The sequence below is a fragment of the Oncorhynchus mykiss genome, chromosome 3 (assembly GCF_013265735.2).
Source record: "Oncorhynchus mykiss isolate Arlee chromosome 3, USDA_OmykA_1.1, whole genome shotgun sequence".
Taxonomy (NCBI): Eukaryota; Metazoa; Chordata; class Actinopteri; order Salmoniformes; family Salmonidae; genus Oncorhynchus; species Oncorhynchus mykiss.
The window spans coordinates 14,586,331-14,608,195 of record NC_048567.1 but is presented as its reverse complement, the minus strand read 5'-3'; the positions used below and the strand labels follow the sequence as shown (position 1 = coordinate 14,608,195).

General features: G+C 42.9%; 1 protein-coding gene and 1 pseudogene across 6 annotated transcripts in view; one reads left to right on the top strand and one right to left on the bottom strand.

The window, feature by feature from the left end:
- The first annotated feature begins 427 nt into the window (after nucleotides 1-427).
- Nucleotides 428-7,294, top strand: LOC110503689 (annotated as a pseudogene).
- LOC110510370 (histone-lysine N-methyltransferase 2A) overlaps nucleotides 6,587-21,865 on the bottom strand; it is a 75,905-nt gene continuing 60,626 nt past the window's right edge. For all 6 annotated transcript variants that reach the window (XM_036975378.1, XM_021591722.2, XM_036975380.1 and 3 more), the window contains 4 exons: nucleotides 17,218-17,325; nucleotides 16,607-16,690; nucleotides 10,071-10,200; nucleotides 6,587-9,409 (listed from right to left, as the gene is read on the bottom strand). In XM_036975378.1, the coding sequence (XP_036831273.1) occupies nucleotides 9,134-9,409; nucleotides 10,071-10,200; nucleotides 16,607-16,690; nucleotides 17,218-17,325 (598 nt within the window). In that variant the 3' untranslated portion in view covers nucleotides 6,587-9,133. The remainder of the gene's footprint in view (nucleotides 9,410-10,070; nucleotides 10,201-16,606; nucleotides 16,691-17,217; nucleotides 17,326-21,865) is intronic.

Here is a 21,865-nt window from a genome sequence, read left to right as displayed (position 1 = left end):
GTGTCAAGTGCAGCGTCTGGTTGCTCCTCATTACACACCATAAACCAGCAAATATTCTTTACATCATCAACATATGATTCACTACACAACTTCTTGTATGACCTCTTATATACTATATTAGGCCCTATATTGGTTTTCCTAGATATTGCTATTATATTGTGATCACTACATCCTATGGATTTGGACACTGCTTTAAAGCAAATTTCTGCAATATTAGTAAAGATGTGATCAATACATGTTGATGATTTAATTTGTGTGCTGTTTGTAACTACCCTGGTAGGTTGACTGACAACCTGAACCAGATTGCAGGCACTGGTTACAGTTTTTCTTGAGTGGGCAGCCTGATGATACTCTGCTTTCAACAACTTTTATTTTACTAGCAAACAGCACTGTAGCCTACTCTATTCTACACGTTTCTCTTAACGAAATGGGCCACAATTCTGAGAATTGCTCTGATGACTTGGATGCATTTTGGGATGAGTAAAACATGTGTGCCGTGTTGTACATTCACAGCATCCGATTCGACCAGGTAAGTTCGACATGCTGCAACGATTGTCTTTATTTTAAATCCAGTTTCGATGTTGCTACGTTTTTATCAGTGCACAGCGCGCACTTATTTTCGATCGGGGTACGAATTTAGTCCAAACTGTGGCAGGTATGACAATGGGGGAGCAGCGGAAAGACCGTATCGACTGTGTGCCGCCCAGAGCTTCAATAACCGGAGCTTCGTGAAATGCCAACCCTGTTTTCGCTGCCCTCCAAATCTTCAAAGGCTGTCCGAATGCAGCGCAACGACAGACACGCAATGCTGCGTAGCGAGGTGAGCGCAAATTCTCTCTGGGATAGCTTCAAATCTTGATAGAAAACAAATGGCCATCCTTTTCCTATCTGGTGCTGAAACTATGGGTGCTTGTGTAACAGTACAAATTTAGACCGTCCCTCGCCCATACCCGGGCGCGAACCAGGGACTTTCTGCACACATCAACAGACACCCTCGAAGCATCGTTACCCATCGCTCCACAAAAGCCGCGGCCCTTGCAGAGCAAGGGGAACTACTACTTCAAGGTCTCAGAGCAAGTGACGTCACTGATTGAAACGCTATTTAGCGCCCACGCTAACTAAGCTAGCCGTTTCACATCCGTTACACTTGGTTGTTTGAGTAACACTGTAAAACCCTATGTCTAGGGACCAGACAGGCTGTTGGAAAGGTGCCCTGGATACCACAGTGAGTTTCATCTATGATGATGAAGCTGATGATGCTATTTAATTAAGGGCATTTATGTGGTAGTTTTGTGAAGACCACTCTCAAATTTATCATGGCTGTTGTTCTTCTATTGACCTAAAATACATCAATAACAGTGTCACCGTTAGGCAATTTATTCACAAATGTTTTCAATTTTGGTCAATAGGGCACTGAGCAAACAAAACAAAGTTATTCAATCAGGAATAACAGAGTTAATGTTGACTTCACATCAATTTCAGACTCAACAGGTCTAATGGTCAACAACATTAAGGTTCCAAGTGTCAACATCAAATCCCACCACAGCCAAACACATTGATCCAAGATTACATGGTGATTCTGCAACTTCACAGGTCAACCATCAGACTGCATGTAAGTTCGAACCCCCAAATATGAGCCATTTTAGAAGTAATTTAAAAGGTACTGAGTTTGATAATACCAGTCCTTCACCATTCAAAAAGATGACTAAACTGTTTTGTTGGGCTACTGCTGAACATGTCTAACTGCTCATTGTCACGCTCCTCTGTGTTCTTTCAGGGATAGTGCTTACCCTCATCTTGGTTTTCTCTGTACTTGCATTTCTCTTATTCATCTATATTAAGAAGAGAAGGAGAAGATCAATAGCTTTTTGCTTCAGAGTTGAGCAGGATGATGAGCATTAGGGAGATTAAAAACTGTCAAACTGTCAATGCATAACACAGAACATCTGGTTTGATATGTTTGCTTAAAACCGCTTTAAATCTTTCACTTAGCTTACTTTCCTGTCCTGTTTTTGAATGGTTGTGGTTTGACACAGATAAGGAGAATAAGCCATGCTTCATGGTCAGCCTTAAAGACTGCCTCCCATCAGACAATATCCTGTATACCAACCAACATTCACAGAGCAATAAGACAACAGCAGCTGTCAATGAAGAGGTTGCTCTGCTACAGTCAGAGACCAGTAGCCTAGAGGACATTTTGAGTGAGTTATCAAGTGCTATTACTAATAGAGCTACTACCAGTCTGTTATTCATTGGTATTACCAGTACCTCTACATCACTACTCTTCCATAAGTTGCAAAAATGCTCTTGAGGTTTTAGCGCGCAACTTGAATTTCAGCACAAATCTCCCATGATATGTGGGTGGTTCCACAAAATGGGTCCCTTTTGTCTTTCATATTTTAAGTAGAAATTGTGCCCCATATTTAATTTGAAAAGTCTGTTATATTAAATGAAGTGCCCTTTAATGTAGACCACATGGATAATTCAATGAAGACTGAAAAGATGTTAAACTGTTCCTTTAAGTAATTGCTTCAAAAGAAACATTGAACATCTAATAGTCAAATCATAGTGTAAAAGCAGGTGAGCTGGTTCTACTGTCAATTTTATGGTGTTTTGAGGTTGAAAACTGAGTGGGTAGAGCAGAACACGTCAACCCTGTTACCCAACAATTTACATTGTGAAGCTTGTATTCAATTGCCCCTCCCTGTTACACACAAGCTTCCATTCACCCTGTCAAAAGGAGATTTATGTATAATTTAAGATGAAATTGTCAACCCTGTTACTTTATTAGTCACTTAATATAGTAGTTATTTTATTTAACCTCTTGAGATGGGAAATCATGTATTTTATTAAGTTGACCGTGTGCACTTCATGACAGAATGTTAAAATGAGGGGAACTCAGGTTTTTCTTGACCAAGTTACACTACCCAAAAGGGACTCATTTAGTGGAACGACCCATTAATACTTGATTTACGTATTTGGCTCTGGATTGACACAAGTCAGCATTCCAGACACGTCACTCACCCGTAGTGATATTTCCCCATGTCTTACCAGGTTCTGACCTCCAGTCTGCGCCACTGCAGACGGTTCTGGACAACCTGGATGTTCTAGAGGAGCTTGTGATCCTGCTGGACCCGGAGAGCCCTGGGGTGAAGAACACCAGCCACCTAGCATCTCGTTGCTCCTTCCCCGCCACCTGGATTACCTACACCTACTCCCTGAGGGAGAGCAAGAGCCCCCTGAGGGCCGTGCTGGAGGGGGTCACCACCAAACACCCAGAGTGGACTGTAGGACACCTGGCCAGGTTGCTGAGAGAGATGGACCGGAACGACACAGTGGTGGTGCTCACCAAGCTCAGCTTGCTTAAGGTCAAATCAAATCAAATTGTATTTGTCACATACACATGGTTAGCAGATGTTAATGCGAGTGTAGCGAAATGCTTGTGCTTCTAGTTCCGACAATGCAGTAATAACCAACAAGTAATCTAGCTAACAATTCCAAAACTACTACCTTATAGACACAAGTGTAAGGGGATAAAGAATATGTACATAAAGATATATGAGTGATGGTACAGATCAGCATAGGCAAGATACAGTAGATGGTATTGAGTACAGTATATACATGAGATGAGTATGTAAACAAAGTGGCATAGTTAAAGTGGCTAGTGATACATGTATTACATAAAGATGCAGTCGATGATATAGTCAGTGTGTTGGCAGCAGCCACTCAATGTGAGTGGTGGCTGTTTAACAGTCTGATGGCCTTGAGATAGAAGCTGTTTTTCAGTCTCTCGGTCCCAGCTTTGATGCACCTGTACTGACCTCGCCTTCTGGATGATAGCGGGGTGAACAGGCAGTGGCTCGGGTGGTTGTTGTCCTTGATGATCTTTATGGCCTTCCTGTGACATTGGGTGGTGTAGGTGTCGTGGAGGGCAGATAGTTTGACCCCTGTGATGCGTTGTGCAGACCTCACTACCCTCTGGAGAGCCTTACGGTTGTGGGCGGAGCAGTTGCCGTACCAGGCGGTGATACAGCCCGACAGGATGCTCTCGATTGTGCATCTGTAGAAGTTTGTGAGTGCTTTTGGTGACAAGCCAAATTTCTTCAGCCTCCTGAGGTTGAAGAGGCGCTGCTGCGCCTTCTTCACAATACTGTCTGTGTGGGTGGACCAATTCAGTTTGTCTGTGATGTGTACGCCGAGGAACTTAAAACTTACTACCCTCTCCACTACTGTTCCATCGATGTGGATAGGGGGGTGTTCCCTCTGCTGTTTCCTGAAGTCCACAATCATCTCCTTAGTTTTGTTGACGTTGAGTGTGAGGTTATTTTCCTGACACCACACTCCGAGGGCCCTCACCTCCTCCCTGTAGGCCGTTCGTCGTTGTTGGTAATCAAGCCTACCACTGTTGTGTCGTCCGCAAACTTGATGATTGAGTTGGAGGCGTGCGTGGCCACGCATTCGTGGGTGAACAGGGAGTACAGGAGAGGGCTCAGAACGCACCCTTGTGGGGCCCCAGTGTTGAGGATCAGCGGGGTGGAGATGTTGTTGCCTACCCTGCAGCCTTGCGAGGGTTGACACGTTTAAATGTTTTCCTCACGTCAGCTGCAGTGAAGGAGAGTCCGCATGTTTTGGTTGCGGGCCGTGTCAGTGGCACTGTATTGTCCTCAAAGCGGGCAAAAAAGTTATTTAGTCTGCCTGGGAGCAAGACATCCTGGTCCGTGACGGGGCTGGTTTTCTTTTTGTAATCCATGATTGACTGTAGACCCTGCCACATACCTCTTGTGTCTGAGCCGTTGAATTGAGATTCTCCTTTGTCTCTATACTGACACTTAGCTTGTTTGATTGCCTTGCGGAGGGAATAGCTACACTGTTTGTATTCGGTCATGTTTCCGGTCACCTTGCCCTGATTAAAAGCTGTGGTTCGCGCTTTCAGTTTCACGCAAATGCTGCCATCAATCCACGGTTTCTGGTTTGGGAACGTTTTAATCGTTGCTATGGGAACGACATCTTCAACGCATGTTCTAATGAACTCGCTCACCGAATCAGCGTATTCGTCAATGTTGTTGTTTGATGCAATACGAAACATATCCCAGTCCACGGGATGGAAGCAGTCTTGGAGTGTGGAATCAGATTGGTCGGACCAGCGTTGAACAGACCTCAGAAACTAAAACAAGAAGTTCCCGCGCTGTCTGTAGGCAGGATCAACAAAATGGAGTCGTGGTCAGCTTTTCCGAAAGGAGAGCGGGGCAGGGCCTTATATGCGTCGCGGAAGTTAGAATAGCAATGATCCAAGGTTTTTCCAGCCCTGGTTGCGCAATCGATATGCTGATACAATTTAGGGAGTCTTGTTTTCAGATTAGCCTTGTTAAAATCCCCAGCTACAATGAATGCAGCCTCAGGATATATGGATTCCAGTTTGCAAAGAGTCAAATAAATTTCGTTCAGAGCCATCGATGTGTCTGCTTGGGGGGGAATATATACGGCTGTGATTATAATCAAAGAGAATTCCCTTGGTAGATAATGCGGTCGACATTTGATTGTGAGGAATTCTAAATCAGGGGAACAAAAGGACTTGAGTTCCTGTATGTTGTTGTGGCCACACCACGTCTCGTTAACCATGAAGCATACGCCCCCGCCCCTCTTCTTACCAGAAAGATGTTTGTTTCTGTCGGCGCGATGCGTGGAGAAACCAGCTGGCTTTTTGCGAGACTGTCCTTGAAAGAGATTAAGGGACATTTTGTTTTTGCCATTCTTATCTAATTTCTGTGCGCATGCAATGTGGCTGACTGGACAAATCACACCTATGAGTAGCTGCAATTTGGCAGTAGGCCCAGACCGTGTTTTGAGAACAAACGAAAGATCTGTTTCAAGGTATCAGATTAGAGAAAGAATCCTCGTGATGTGTTGGTCTGTCACGTTATGAAACCGTATTGGTGGGTAACATGGATGAAACAAAACGGTAATGATGAATGAATTATGCCAAATCATGCAAATATAACTTGTCTGTGTATAGCCGTATATAAGACAACGGTTGGGACTGCCAAGTTTTTCTGACAGACATGTGTACTATGCTGCATTGAGTTGGTTGGAACCTCTCCAGCACGCTGACAAATAAACAATTATTCAGTTAAGATTGAGTGTCCCTGTGTAAGAATTAGTTATGGATTTTTGTACCCCCTCTCCTAGAATTATTTTTGCATCTCAGCCATATCTGTCAATCGGATTGTTTTTTATTCGACAGAATTGGCTGTAGGGCAAACTGTATTTCATGGGAAGCGGGTGACAGCTATCAGCCTTCAAACTGTTACGATCAATAGGTTTCCTGTAAAGATCAGTATATAGAACATTATCCTCACACAAAATCGGAAGATCAAGGAAACTGATTTGATGTGCGTGACAGATGTGTGTCAGATCTCAGGCGCTCAGAACAAGTGTTTTTGTTCCCAACCTGGCCCTCACATTAATTTTTCATCTTATGTCAAACGTAATATCGCCAACCAATGATATTGCTGTATTTATACATTGCATGTTATATAAATGTCATATTAGCATTTGTTTAATTCAATTTTCAAATTATCAAGTCCAATTTGTTCAAACATCTTAACATCTTTATTAAGCAAATAACATTATAAATAAAAAAAGTGCATAGAAAAATTAAACGGGTTTAGAAATATGTATACAATTATTTACAAACTCAGGGTTTATTTGTACAAGGTAACAAAGACAAGTTCACACATATTTTCATGTCTTTTACACTTTGTTATACTTTAAAATAACCCTACCATATAGAACATACAGCTTTCTGAACCAGTTCTGGGAGAGATCGTCATGGTAACTTCAGGTTTACAACTAGTGCTTTGTATGCTTCATCGAACACACAGGCCAGCTCTGCAGGACATTAAAACCACGTTACTCTTATTATATTGTCATCATCCTCTTTTTTGCATTAGTATTCTTTAACATCTGTCAGAACAACTGAGGTAGAATCCTGGCAAGAGGTTAGGGAGTGGAGTGGGCATAGAGAAACCTGCTCTGAGCGGTGTTACAACATCAGGTTTTCAGCGAAAAAGGAAGCTAGGTTAAGGATAGCCGTATCCCTGAAAAAGATGCATCCTGTTATTGGCAAACTCTGCTAAGGGTGTAGATGATTGACAAATGGGAATACAGGCTCCATCTCACTGATTGGTCGCACAGGCTGGTGGGTTTAAGCTCTTCCTTACTGGGTATTATATTTCAAAAGGACAGTGCTCATTTCCTTTAGAATATTATCTGTACCTTGAAGGGTTCTCTGTAGCACGCAGATGGGAAGAACAGCATGACTCGAATGCTTGATATTCTCCTGTTATATGGCCTGCCGATACTAAGGCCTGCTGTACTTTCTCCATGAAAATTCTACCAGAACAAAGAAATACAATCAAAAACAATTAAAAAATACCTGCTTTAGAACAATGTCTTGTGTAAAGGCTGAAATGTAATACACAACTGTCCTCAAACATCAAGGTTCAAATAAGAGAAAGAAGAAGTAACAAAGTAAACAAAAAGAGGAAACGAGGGGAGGAGGATTTCCCACTAGACCACCATTTATACAAAGCACAGCTAGTTTCACCAGTCCAAAATCTGAACAGAAACATGAATAAATACAACTATTCTAGAGCTCAAGCAATCTCTTATTGTAAAGATGTGAACAACAGGGTGTACATTTGATGTCCTAATATGTCTGACTGAACTGACTGACAGCGTTGTCTAAAGTTGTATGACAGCAAATGTTAAGGTGCTGAGTGCATTCTCTCCCTATCTTGGTTTTACACCAAGACATTATTATCTCTTAAAGCTATCCTACTGAGCAACATACAGTACAGTACTGGCCTAATGCTATGCTTGAGATCTCCAGTGCACAGGGGAGCTGTCAGTCCACAGTCAGGTATATATAGAATTTATAACACATCTCTTAGTGGTGTAACATGGACAGTGTTCCACGCTTTGTGGATGGCAGAGAATGTCAGAAGGAGAAGTCAGTACTTTGTTAACTCCAGTGACTGTTGAGAAATATAGAGTCTGGATTTTGTTAATTCACTAAAGATGTGCAACTGTTGCAAAGAAGTAGGCCTAATATTATTGCAAAAGGTAATCAGCATTTGCCATGATAGTAATAAAATATATTTTTAAATAAAAAAAGAGCTACACTCATCACTCTTGGATTGGGTAGTGTTTGCTACATGCAAAAATGGTGAAGGGAAAGTTCTTAAAGATATGATTTAGCTGCAGCAAACTTTAAGGGTGACACTGTTATCTAACCGTTTAACTGAACATAATGGAGGTCTCTTCCCCGGTCTGTGTGACAGGGGAGTGGAGAATGGATAGAAAAATAGGTATTATTTGGTGGGTCTCTGACCTAGGAGCCACAAAGTCTATGGCACATCATATCTAGCACCATGGTTCTCTGAACAGTCAACGGAAAGCAAATATGTACAACCTGACGCATGATGAGCACTGTGAAATATAATTTCAAATAAATAAAACAATGATTAATAAATCAAGTAAAGATGGAGATATGGCTAAGGGATCAACTAGAGAGGATGGAGCCAACATGATTATGGGTGTCGAAATTAAAAATCTCCCCCTGCCCCCCCAACAAAAAAAGATGAGGAATCTCTCGAAGTCTAGCTTTTCTGGTCCACCCTTATTTCAACAGAAAGTGCTTGACGTTATGGCGTCAAGGAAAATACCTTCATGCAACATAGAACCAGCATGACCACAATATGCGTTCAGTATCCTGTTCTCAAGAAAAAACCACACGCTATAACGGTAGCTACTTCCGCTCTCTTCTGTGGCGAACTTGCCCAACCTCTGGCAGATGCATATTGGTTAGGAGCCAATGTGAGCTTATGGATGCATGTCCCTGTGTGGCGGTCCTCTTCCCTCTTGCTCCCCATCTCCTGGCCCTGGTTCCTCTCCCAGTCTCTTCGTAGTGGCTCATCTTCCCCTGTATTTTCTCCTCCCCCACCTCCCAACCCAGTAAAACCTTAATTTAAGGCTTTTAACCTCTTCCTCTGTTGCCTCTGCTCTCACCCCGTTCCCTTGTGCCTTGTTTCCCCTGCAGAGACTGTGGCAGTACCAAGTCCTCCTCCTGCCCCTAGTTGAGGAAGCGTCTGCATTTCCGGGCCCCGCAGTTGCAGTTGAGCTTGCTTGCTGGGTCTTCGATGGGGAACTTGTAGTCGTAGGTGAGCTCCTCGCCCCGGTAGATCTTGCGCAAGGCGAAGATGACGATGTGCTTCTGGCCCTCCACGTTGATGACGCGCGAGTAGCAGTTGGGCTCGCACGAGTGGTTGATGAAGCGTGCCGCATTGCCGTGCATGGTGGCGTCCACCACGTCAAAGTCGTCGATACGGAACATGTAGCAGCCGATACCCTGTGGAGGAAGGAGGGAAAAGAGACAGGGCACTTAGTTTTAGTTTAACATGTATTATGTTGACCTCCCGGGTGGCGCAGTGGTTAAGGGCGCTGTACTGCAGCGCCAGCTGTGCCACCAGACCCCCTGGGTTCGCCCCCAGGCTCTGTCGTAACCGGTCGCGACCGGGAGGTCCGTGGGGCAATGCACAATTGGCCTAGCGTCGTCCGGGTTAGGGAGGGGTTGGCCGGTAGGGATTTCCTTGTCTCATCGCGCACCAGCGACTCCTGTGGCGGGCCGGGCGCAGTGCGCGCTAACCAAGGTTGCCAGGTGCACAGTGTTTTCTCCGACACATTGGTGCGGCTGGCTTCCGGGTTGGATGCTAAGCACTGCGGCTTGGTTGGGTTGTGTATCGGCGGACGCATGACTTTCAACCTTCGTCTCTCCCGAGCCTGTACGGGAGTTGTGGAGATGAGACAAGATAGTAGCTACTAAAAACAATTGGATACCACGAAATTGGGGAGAAAACGGGGTAACATTTTAAAAAACATGTATTATGTTGGTACAATAACATTCAAGCCCACAATTAGTGGACTTAAAAAAGTCCACCAACTAAGGTCTCGTTGGGACAAACCATAGGGCTTATGTCGTCTCAAACACACTCTGGACTGATTGATCTCACCTTGCCATCGTAATACTTCTCTCGCTTGTCTGTGAGCACTGAGCGAATGACGATGCCGGCATACTCGATGACCATCTCCTGAGCATCGATGTTCCTCTTGCAGAACAGACCTCGGCCGTGGATAGCAGACCTACACCAGAGAGATGTCAGAAGAGGTTCAAGTATGAACAACAGTTGGCTATTAAAAAGATGCAATGGATCACATTTTATTATCTGAGTCAATGGAAATTCATGTTACTCATTTTGCAGCAGAATAACAGAATAGCAGAAAAGGGAGAGGCAGGAAATATAAAGCATGCCTCAGTCCCTAGTTTGCTGTGATAGCTGTAGTGCAGTGGTTCCCAAACGTTCTATAGTCCCGTACCCCTCCAAACATTCAACATCCAGCTGCGTACCCCATCTAGCATCAGGGTCAGCGCACTCCAAAGTTTTTTGCAATCATTGTAAAGCCTGCCACACACAAACACACTATACGATACATTTCTTAAACATAAGAATGAGTGTGAGTTTTTGTCACACCCCAGCTCGTGGTAAGTGACAAAAAGCTCTTATAGGACCATGGCACAAATAATAATCAATATTTCTCTCTTTATTTAACCATCTTACATATAAAACCTTATTTGTTCATCGAAAATTGTCAATACCTCACCACAGGTTGAGAAGGGTGTGCTTGAAATTATGCACATAACTCTGCAATGTTGGGTTGTATTGGAGTCGGTCTTAAATCATTTCACACAGTCTGCTTGTATTTTGTTTTCATGCTAGTGAGGGCCGAGAATCCACTCTCACATAGGTACGTGGTTGCAAAGGGCATCAGTGTCTTAACAGCGTGGTTTGCCAAGGCAGGATACTCTGAGCGCAGCCCAATCCAGAAATCTGGCAGTGGCTTCTGATTAAATTCGATTTACACAGAACCGCTTGTTGCTCTTCTTCAGATATCAGTAAGTTGATTGGAGGCAGGGCATGAAAGGGATAACGAATCCAGTTATTTGTGTCATCGGTTTCAGGAAAGTACTTGCGTAATTGCACATCCAACTCACTCAGGTGCTTCGCTATATCACATTTGACATTGTCCGTAAGCTTGAGTTCTTTCGCACACAAAAAAATCATACAATGATGGAAAGACCTGTGTGTTGTCCTTGTTAATGCAGACAGAGAAGAGCTCCAACTTCTTAATCATAGCCTCAATTTTGTCCCGCACATTGAATAGTTGCAGAGAGCCCCTGTAATCCTAGATTCGGATCATTCAGGCAAGAAAAAACATCACCCAGATAGGCAAGTCGTGTGCGAAACTCGTCATCATGCAAGCGGTCAGACAAGTGAAAATTATGGTCAGCAAAGAAAACATTAAGTTCGTGTCAATACTTTGCCCCATGCATATAATTGGTAGATTTAGATAGTGTTCTCTAAAGTTTCTAAAACTGTTAAAATTATGTCTGAGTATAACAGAACTGATATGGCAGGCGAAACCCCGAGGACAAACCACCCCCCCCCCAAAAAAAATCTGTTTACCACTGTTTTCAATGGCAAGTACTATTATTATAAGCCCAAGTCCTCCCAAATTGCAGTTCCTAGGGCTTCCACTAGATGTCAACAGTCTTTAGTTATATTTTGAGGCTGGTTTTTGGAAAAAAATGACCCAGAAATTGTAGTGGTTCTAGGTGGCTCCCATTTTGGCTGTAGTGTTTCCAAGTGGGTGGAGGAAAGCGCGTTTTCTTATTTATCTCCGGTAATGAACATACTATTCTCGGTCTTAAATTGTATAGTTTATTTGCGTATTAGGATACCTAAGGTTTGATTATAAATGTTGTTTGACTTGTTTGGAAAAGTTTATTAGTAACGTTTGGGATTCATTTTGTATGCATTTTGATGGAGGGAAACACGATGGATTATTGACTGAAGCACGCCAGCTAAACTGAGTTTTTATGGATACAAAGAAGGACATTATCGAACAAAAGGACCATTTGTGATCTTTTGGAGTGCCAACAGAAGATCAAATGTAAGGCATTTTTTATATCGCTATTTCTGACTTTCATGTCGCACCTGCCTGGTTGAAATATGTTTTTCATGTGTTGGTATGCAGGGCGCTGTCCTCAGATAATCGCATGGTTTGCTTTCACCATAAAGCCTTATTGAAATCTTACACGGCGGCTGGATTAACAACAAGTTAGGCTTTATTTTGATGTACTACACTTGTATTTTCATGAATATTAAATATTATGGTAATTTAATTTGAATTTGGCGCTCTGCAATTTCACCGGACGTTGTCGAGGTGTCCTGCTAGCAGCACGCCTTTCCCAAATTAACAAAGTTAACCATTTTCACTGTAGTGTCCAAAACGTCTTCAAGCTGTCAGGCATTCCCTTGGCAGCAAGAGCCTCTCAGTGGATGCTGCAGTGAGCAACTGTTTGCACGCGTTATCACTCCACTGTGTCTCCCTGTCATGGCTTTTGCACCATCAGTACAGATACCAGTTAACACAGTGTCCAAAGAGGGGCCAGAAGTATACAGAATGGTGTCGTCTGCGTAGAGGTGTACCAGAGAATCACCAGCAACAAGAGCAACATAATTGATGTATACAGAGAAGAGAGTCGGCCCGAGGATTGAACCCTGTGGCACCCCCAGAGACAGCCAGAGGTCCGGACAACAAGCCCTCCGGTTTGACACACTGAACTCTATCAGAGAAGCAGTTGGTAAACCAGGCGAGGCAATCATTTGAGAAACCAAGGCTGTCGAGTCTGCCAATAAGAATGTGGTGATTGACAGAGTCTAAAGCCTTGGCCAGGTCGATGAATACGGCTGCATAGTAATGTCTCGTATCGATGGCGGTTATGATGTCGTTTAGGACCTTGAGCGTGGCTGAGGTGCACCCATGACCAACTCTGAAACCAGATTGCATAGCGGAGAAGGTACGGTGGGATTCGAAATGGTCGGTAATCTGTTTGTTAATTAATTGTAACTACCCATCCCGGATCCAGGAGCGTTGTCATCAACTGACACTAATTAGCATAACGCAACGGACATAAATATTACTAGAAAATATTCATATTCGTGAAATCACAAGTGAAATATATTGAAACAGTTTAGCCTTTTGTTAATCACCCTGTCATCTCAGATTTTGAAATTATGCTTTACAGCCAAAGCAAGACAAGCATTTGTGTTTACCTTTGATGAGCTGCGGATGTTTTCACTCACAAGACTCCCAGTTAGATAGCAAATGTTCCTTTTTTCCAAAAATATTATTTTTGTAGCCGAAATACCTCCGTTAGTTCTTCACGTTTGGCTGAGAATTCGACCGGAAATTGCGGTCACGACAACGGCGAAAAATATTCAAAATTAGCTCCGTAATATCGACAGAAACATGGCAAACGTTGTTTATAATCAATCCTCAAGGTGTTTTTCAAATATCTATTCAATAATATATCAACTGGGACAGGTGGCTTCTTAGTAGGAAAGAGAGAAACAATGGCCCCATTTGTCTCTTACGCACAAAACACTTTGAGAGACTCCAGCTGACCACTGACGTAATGTTGACGTTCAGGCTCATTTTTCAAAATAAAAGCCTGAATCTATGTATTGTGACACTAGACACATTAGGGAAGCCATAGAAAAAGGAATCTGGTTGATATCTCATTCACTGCTCAATAGGGACGCATAGGAACGCAGAGCTTTCTAAATAAGAGTCCCTTCCTGATTGGATTTTCTCAGGCTTTCGCCTGTAATATCAGTTATGTTATACTCACAGACAATATTTTTACAGTTTTGGAAACTTTAGAGTGTTTTATATCCTAAGCTGTCAATTATATGCATATTCTAGCATCTTGTCCTGACAAAATAGCCTGTTTACTTTGGGAACGTTATTTTTCCAAAAATGAAAATAGTGCCCCCTAGATTCAACAGGTTAACCTCTCTGGGATATGTGGGACGGTAGCGTCCCACCTGGCCAAAAGACAGAGAAAATGCAGAGCGCCAAATTCAAATAAATTCCTATAAAATCAAACGCTCATGAAATCACACATGTAAGATACCAAATTAAAGCTACATGTGTTGTGAATCCAGCCAACATGACAGATTTCAAAAAGGCTTTTCGGCGAAAGCAAACGATGCTATTATCTAAGGATAGCACCTCCGTTAAACAAAAGAGAGAAAATATATTTCAACCCTGCACGTGAGACAAAACGCAGAAATAAAATATAAATCATGCCTTACCTTTGACGAGCTTCTTCTGTTGGCACTCCAATATGTCCCATAAACATCACAAATGGTCCTTTTGTTCAATTAATTGCGTCCATATATATCCAAAATGTCAATTTATTTGGCGCGTTTGATCCAGAAAAACACCGGTTCCAACTTGCGCAACGTGACAACAAAATATCTCAAAGGTTACCTGTAAACTTTGCCAAAACATTTAAACTACTTTTGTAATACAACTTTAGGTATTTTTTAAAGTAAATAATTTATCAAATTGAAGACGGGATGATCTGTGTTCAATACAAGAAGAAAACAAACTGACGCTAGCTTTCTGGTCACGCGCCTCTATCAAACAGTATACATGAAGTGACCCTCGTTTTGAACAGGGCTACTTCTTCATTAAACAAAGGAAAAACCTCAACCAATTTCTAAAGACTGGGGACATCCAGTGGAAGCGGTAGGAACTGCAAGCAAGTCCCTTAGAAAATCTGGATTCCCAATGAAACCTCATTGAAAAGAGAGTGATCTCCAAAAAAAAAATCTGAATGGTTTGTCCTCAGTGTTTCGCCTGCTACATAAGTTCTGTTATACTCAAAGACATGATTCAAACAGTTTTAGAAACTTCCAAATCTACTAATAATAGTTATATCTTATCTTCTGGGGATGAGTAGCAGGCAGTTGAATTTGGGCATGCTTTTCATCCAAAATTCCAAATGCTGCCCCCTATCCTAGAGAAGTGAACTAACCTCCAGACGAGCTCCAATGCCATACAACGCTCCTTCCATGGCCTCCAACTGCTCTTAAATGCAGGGAAAACTAAATGCATGCTATTCAACAGATCACTGCCCACACCTGCTAGCCTGTCCAGCATCACTACTCTGGACGGCTCGGACTTAGAATACGTGGACAACTACAAATACCTAGGTGTCTGGTTAGACTGTAAACTCTCCTTCCAGACTCACATTAAGCATCTCCAATCCAAAATTAAATCTAGAATTGGCTTCCTATATCGCAACAAAGCATCCTTTACTCATGCTGCCAAACATACCCTCGTGAAACTGACCATCCTACCGATCCTCGACTTCAGTGATGTCATCTATAAAAAATCCCCCAACACTCTACTCAACAAACTGGATGCAGTCTATCACAGTGGCATCCGTTCTGTCACTAAAGCCCCATACACTACCCACCATTGCGACCTGTACGCTCTCGTTGGTTGGCCCTCGCTTCATACTCGTCGCCAAACCCACTGGCTACAGGTTATCTACAAGTCTCTGCTTGGTAAAGCCCCGCCTTATCTCAGCTCACTGGTCACCATAGCAGCACCCACTCGTAGCACGCGCTCCAGCAGGTATATCTCACTGGTCACCCCCAAACCAAATTCCTCCTTTGGTTGCCTTTCCTTCCAGTTGTCTGCTGCCAATGACTGGAACGAACTGCAAAATCTCTGAAGCTGGAGACTCATGTCTCCCCACTAGTTTTCAGCACCAGCTATCAGAGCAGCTCACAGATCACTGCACCTGTTCATAGCCCATCTATCTACCTACCTCATCCCCATACAGTATTTATTTATTTTACTCCTTTGCACCCCAGTATCTCTACTTGCACATTCATCTTCTGCACATCTACCATTCCAGTGTTTAATTGCTATATTGTAATTACTTCACCACCATGGCCTATTTATTGCCTTAACTCCATTATCTAACCTCATTTGCACTCGCTGTATATAGACTTTTTGTTTTCTTTTGTTCTACTATGTTTTGTTTATTCCATGTGTAACTCTGTGCTGTTGTATGTGTCGAATTGCTATGCTTTATCTTGGCCAGGTAGCAGTTGCAAATGAGAACTTGTTCTCAACTAGCCTACCTGGTTAAATAAAGGGGGAAAAATAAAACCTACATGAGCAGCAGAATTCCCGTGAGAGAGTAACGGTTAATGTGATTGGATGTTAATTTTTGACATTGTGTTGTTATTTTACTTAACACTAGATAGTTTAATTTTATTTTTGGCAGTGAAACGAGGCTACTCAGGCGAGAAAAAAACCTCACCCAAATGTATAGCCACGTTGGAAAATATAAATGGACTGTTTGAAAATGTGAAAAAAAAAGTGAACCCACATTTTTATTTAGCGTACCCCCGATGAAATTGCGCGTACCCCAGTTTGGGAAAATCTGCTGTAAAGAACCACAGTGACTGCTTCCTGTCAAGACAGACCGCAAATTACCTTTGTGGGGTCAGTTTCCACCCCACTGAGAAACGCATGAGCTCTTTAGCCCAGAATCATGATCATAGTCACAGGCTCTGTCCATAGTTTTGGCTTTGACCAGGACGAGTTGTGTGCTGACCTGTACACGCCTACAGCCTCCTTCGATGTCCTTTCCAGATGTCTGAAGCGCATGGCCATGGGGAGCTCCAAGCTCGTTGCACGTCTAGGAGAAAAGGGATAAGCAGAGAAGATGATGTGCTTCTGACCTTTCACGTTGAACTCTGAGAAAAGAGTCACTAGAGACTAAGACAAGAGGGTAGAACACATTTGTAACGTTGCTTGATTGGGGGAGGTAGTTGCAGAAATGACAGAATGGTTTAGTCCAACCACAAAGATCACTTTAGGGGAGTTACAAATACAGGAATGGACAATATTTCAATAGTGAATTAGTCACAGCTATAAAAACGATTGTGTAAACCTGTAGCTGTACAGCTGGCTCCTTTGTTACTCATCAGGCTGAACAAATACATTGATATGTCTACCAATTTATAAATGGATCAGTTGTTGATGTGAAAGTTGTTTTTCAAAGGAACAACATTTGCGGCCATGTTCAACAAGTTCTAAGAATGTTCCGCTAGACAAGATATTTTATGGACTAGCTACTGCAGTATTTAAGCCAAAGTTCCCTTTTTTAAGATATTAGCTAGCTTCCTTTGCGATGGCCAGCATACAATAACTCTGTAATCTGACCTTGTGGATTTGAGTGGGACTTCATCCTCCTCCTCATCGTAGGGGTTGGTGTCAGGGAGCTGGCGGTGCTGGGAAGCCAGGAAGTTGAACATGTCGAAGGTGGACTTCCTGTTAGACAGGAACAAGGTGTTACGTAAAATTTTACAGTATGCAGACTTTCTTTATCATAGTTATTTTGCCCAGCACTGGTGTAGAATTTGGGATGTGGACATCACCCACACACTCTTCATATGTTAATGAAAGGAGCAGCATAGATGTCATACAGGTCTTATTTCCAGCTTACTCAGACTGTGGAGTTGGAGTTCACACTCACATCGAAATACAACAACCACAGACATCCTTTGTTCCTCTAAACCTGACAGCTGTCTACATTCAAAACAGACATTTCACCAATACTCCACACAGAGACTAGCTTCCACTTTGAAGTTGAAAACCACCTACAGAGGGGAAAACCCAGATTCTTTAAACATTTGCTAGACTTTAGTGCTATGGGTTGACCAACTGCAAGGTGAGGACAAAATAATACCGGTTCCCACCATTACACTTGTGGTGATTTGTGGTGACACTACCGTTCAAACGTTTGGGGTCACTTAGAAATGTTCTTGCTTTTGAAAGAAAAGCAATTTTTTTGTCCATTGAAATAACATAAAATTGATTAGAAATACAGTGTAGACATAGTTAATGTTGTAAATACTATTGTAGGTGGAAATGGCTGATATTTTATGGAATATCTACATAGGCGTACAGAGGCCCATTATCAGCAACCATCACTCCTGTGTTCCAATGGCACGTTGTGTTAGCTAATCCAAGTTCATAATTTTAAAAGGCTAATTGATCATTAGAAAACCCTTTAGCAATTATGTTAGCACAGCTGAGAATTGTTGTTCTGATTAAAGAAGCAATAAAAATGGCCTTCTTTAGACTAGTTGAGTATCTGGAGCATCAGCATTTGTGGGTTCGATTACAGGCTCAAAACGGCCAGAAACAAATAACTTTCTTCTGAAACTCGTCAGTCTATTATTGTTCTGAGAAATGATGGCTATTCCATGCGCGAAATTGCCAAGAAACTGAAGATCTGGTACAAGCTGTGTACTACTCCCTTTACAGAACAGCACAAACTGGCTCTAACCAGAAAAGAAAGAGTGGGAGGCCCCGGTGCACAACAGAGCAAGAGGACAAGTACATTAGTGTCTCTAGTTTGAGAAACAGACGCCTCACAAGTCCTCAACAGTCAGCTTCAATAAACAGTACCCGAAAAACACCAGTCTCAACGTCAGCAGTGAAGTGGCGACTCCGGGACGCTGGCCTTCTAGGCAGAGGACCTCTTGCTCAGTTGTGCACTGGGGCCTCCCACTCTTTCTATTCAACAGTCATTTTCAACATTAACAATGTATTTCTGATCAATTTGATGCTATTTAAATGGACACATTTTTGTTGCTTTTCTTTCAAAAACAAGGACATTTCTAAGTGACCCCAAACTTTTGAACAGTAGTGTACATGCAAATTAATATTAATACCGTTAATACCATCCTAATGTCCTAGCCGTGTCTGAATCCTGGCTTAGGAAGGCCACTAAAAATTCTGAAATTTCCATCCCCAACTACAACATTTTCCACCAAGATAAAACTGCCAAAGGGTGTGGAGTTGCAATCCACTGTCTGCAGAGTTCTGTCATGCTATCCAGGTCTGTGCCCAAACAGTTCAAGCTTCTACTTTTAAAAATCCACCATTCTAGAAATAAGTCTCTGACTGTTGCCGCTTGTTATAGACACCCCTCAGCCCCCAGCTGTGCCCTGGACATCATATGTGAATTAATTGCCCCCCATTTATCTTCAGAGTTCATAATGTTAGGTGACCTAAACTGGGATATGCTTAACACACCGGCCGTCCTACAATCTAAGGTAGATGCCGTCAATCTCACACAAATTATCAAGGCACCTACCGGGTACAACCCTAAATCAGTAAACACGGGCACCCTCATATATATCATCCTGACCAACCTGCCCTCTAAATACACCTCTGCTGTCTTCAACCTGGATCTCAACGATCACGGTCTCATTACCTGCGTCCGTAATGGATCCTCGGTCAAATGACCACCCCTCATCACTGTCAAACGCTCCCTAAAACACTTCAGCGAGCAGGCCTTTCTAATAGACCTGGCCCGGGTATCCTGGAAGGATATTGACCTCATTCCATCAGTAGGATGCCTGGTTATTCTTTAAAAAGTGCTTTCCTCACCATCTTAAATAAGCATGCCCCACTCAAAAAATGTTGAACTAAGAAAAGAAAAAGCCCATGGTTCACTCCAGACTTGAATGCCCTTGACCAGCACAAAAACATCCTGTGGCGTACTGCATGAGCATCAAATAGCCCCTGTGATATGCAACTTTTCAAGGAAGTTAGGAACCAATATACACAGGCAGTCAGAAACGCAAAGGATAGCTTTTTCAAACAGAAATTTGCATCCTGTAACACAAACTCCAAAACGTTCTGGGACACTGTAAAGTTCATGGAGAATAAGAGCACCTCCTCCCAGCTGCCCACTGCACTGAGGCTAGGAAACACTGTCACCACCGATAAATCTACGATAATCTAGAATTTCAATAAGCACTTTTCTACGTCTGGCCATGCTTTCCACCTGGCAACTCCTACCCCGGTCAACAGCTCTGCAACCCCAACCTGCCCACTTTCTCCTTCACCCAAATCCAGATAGCTGATGTTCTGAAAGCGCTGCAAAATTTGGACCCCTACAGATCAGCTGGGCTAGACAATCTGGACCCTCTCTTTCTAAAACTATCCGCCGCAATTGTTGCAACCCCTATTACACCTCTCTTTCGTATCGTCTGAGATCCCTAAAGATTGAAAGCTGCCGCGGTCATCCCCCTCTTCAAAGGGGGAGACAATGTAGACCCAAATACAAACTGTTACAGGCCTATATCTATACTACCCTGCATGCCTTTCTAGTCTTTGAAGGACAAGTTAACAAGCAGATCACCGACCATTTTGAATCCCACCGTACCTTCTCCGCTATGCAATCTGGTTTCCGAGCTGGTCATGGGTGCACCTCAACAACGCTCAAGGTCCTAAACGATATCATAACCGCCATCGATAAAAGACAATACTGTGCAGGCTTCTTCATCGACCTGGCCAAGGCTTTCGAATCTGTCAATCACCACATTCTTATCGGCAGACTCAATAGCCTTGGCTTCTCAAATGACTGCCTCGCCTGGTTCACCAACTACTTCTCAGATTGAGTTCAGTGTGTCAAATCAGAGGGCCTGTTGTCCAGACCTCAGGCAATCTATGTGGGTGCCACAGGGTTCAATTCTCGGGCCGACTCTTTTCTCTGTATACATAAATGATGTTGCTCTTGTTGTTGGTGATTCTCTGATCCACCTCTACGCAGATGACATCATTCTGTATACATCTGGCCATTCTTTGGGCACTGTGTTAACAAACCTCCAGAAGAGCTTCAATGTCATACAACACTCCTTCCGTGGCCCCCAACTGCTCTTAAATGCAAGTAAAACTAAATGCATGCTCTTCAGCCCGATAGCTGCCCGCACCTGCCTGCCCGTCTAGCATTACTACTCTGGACGGTTCTGACTTAGAATGTGTTTTACATTTGCACACACTGTATATAGATTTTTCTATTGTGTTATTGACAGTAGTGTTGTTTGTGTCGCACTGCTTTGCATTTATCTTGGCCAGGTCGCAGATGTAAATGAGAACTTGTTCTCAACTGGCCTACTTGATTAAATAAAGGTGAAATATATATATATTTTTAACGGTAGTTGTTTTTTGCATACATCATCCAGGAGGATCCTCTTGATGGGGCTGTCCATATCGGCAGACTGTGATATGGCCATTTCTTGGAGAGACTCCTTCCCCTCCAGGAGACTGTCAAATATGACAACACCACCCACAACGAGTGTTGCTGTGCAGCTTCAATGTGGGACTCTTATGCTTCTCACTTTGCTTGGTGAGGTAGATTGCTGCTATAACTTGATGACACCTCACATACCTAACCATTTCCTTGGCTCTCTTGTAGAGTGTATCCATTGTTTTCAGTGCCATGATGTCCTTAACCTGTTAGAGCTCTAGGGGCGCTATTTCATTTTTGGATAAAAAACGTTCCCGTTTTAAGCGCGATATTTTGTCACGAAAAGATGCTCGACTATGCATATTCTTGACAGTTTTGGAAAGAAAACACTCTGAAGTTTCAGAATCTGCAAAGATTTTGTCTGTAAGTGCCCCAGAACTCATTCTACAGGCGAAACCAAGATGATGCATCACCCAGGAATTAGCAGAATTTCTGAAGCTCTGTTTTCCATTCTCTCCTTATATGGCTGTGATTGCGCAACGAATGAGCCTACACTTTCTGTCGTTCGCCCAAGGTCTTAGCAGCATTGTGACGTATTTGTAGGCATATCATTGGAAGATTGACCATAAGAGACTACATTTTCCAAGTGTCCGCCTGGTGTCCTGCGTCAAATTCGGTGCGCAATTGCCAGCTGCTTCTACTTTACCATTTGATTCAGGGGAGAAAGCATGTGTCCAAGAACGATGTATCAATGAAGAGATATGTGAAAAACACCTTGATGATTGATTCTAAACAACGTTTGCCATGTTTTCAGTCGATATTATG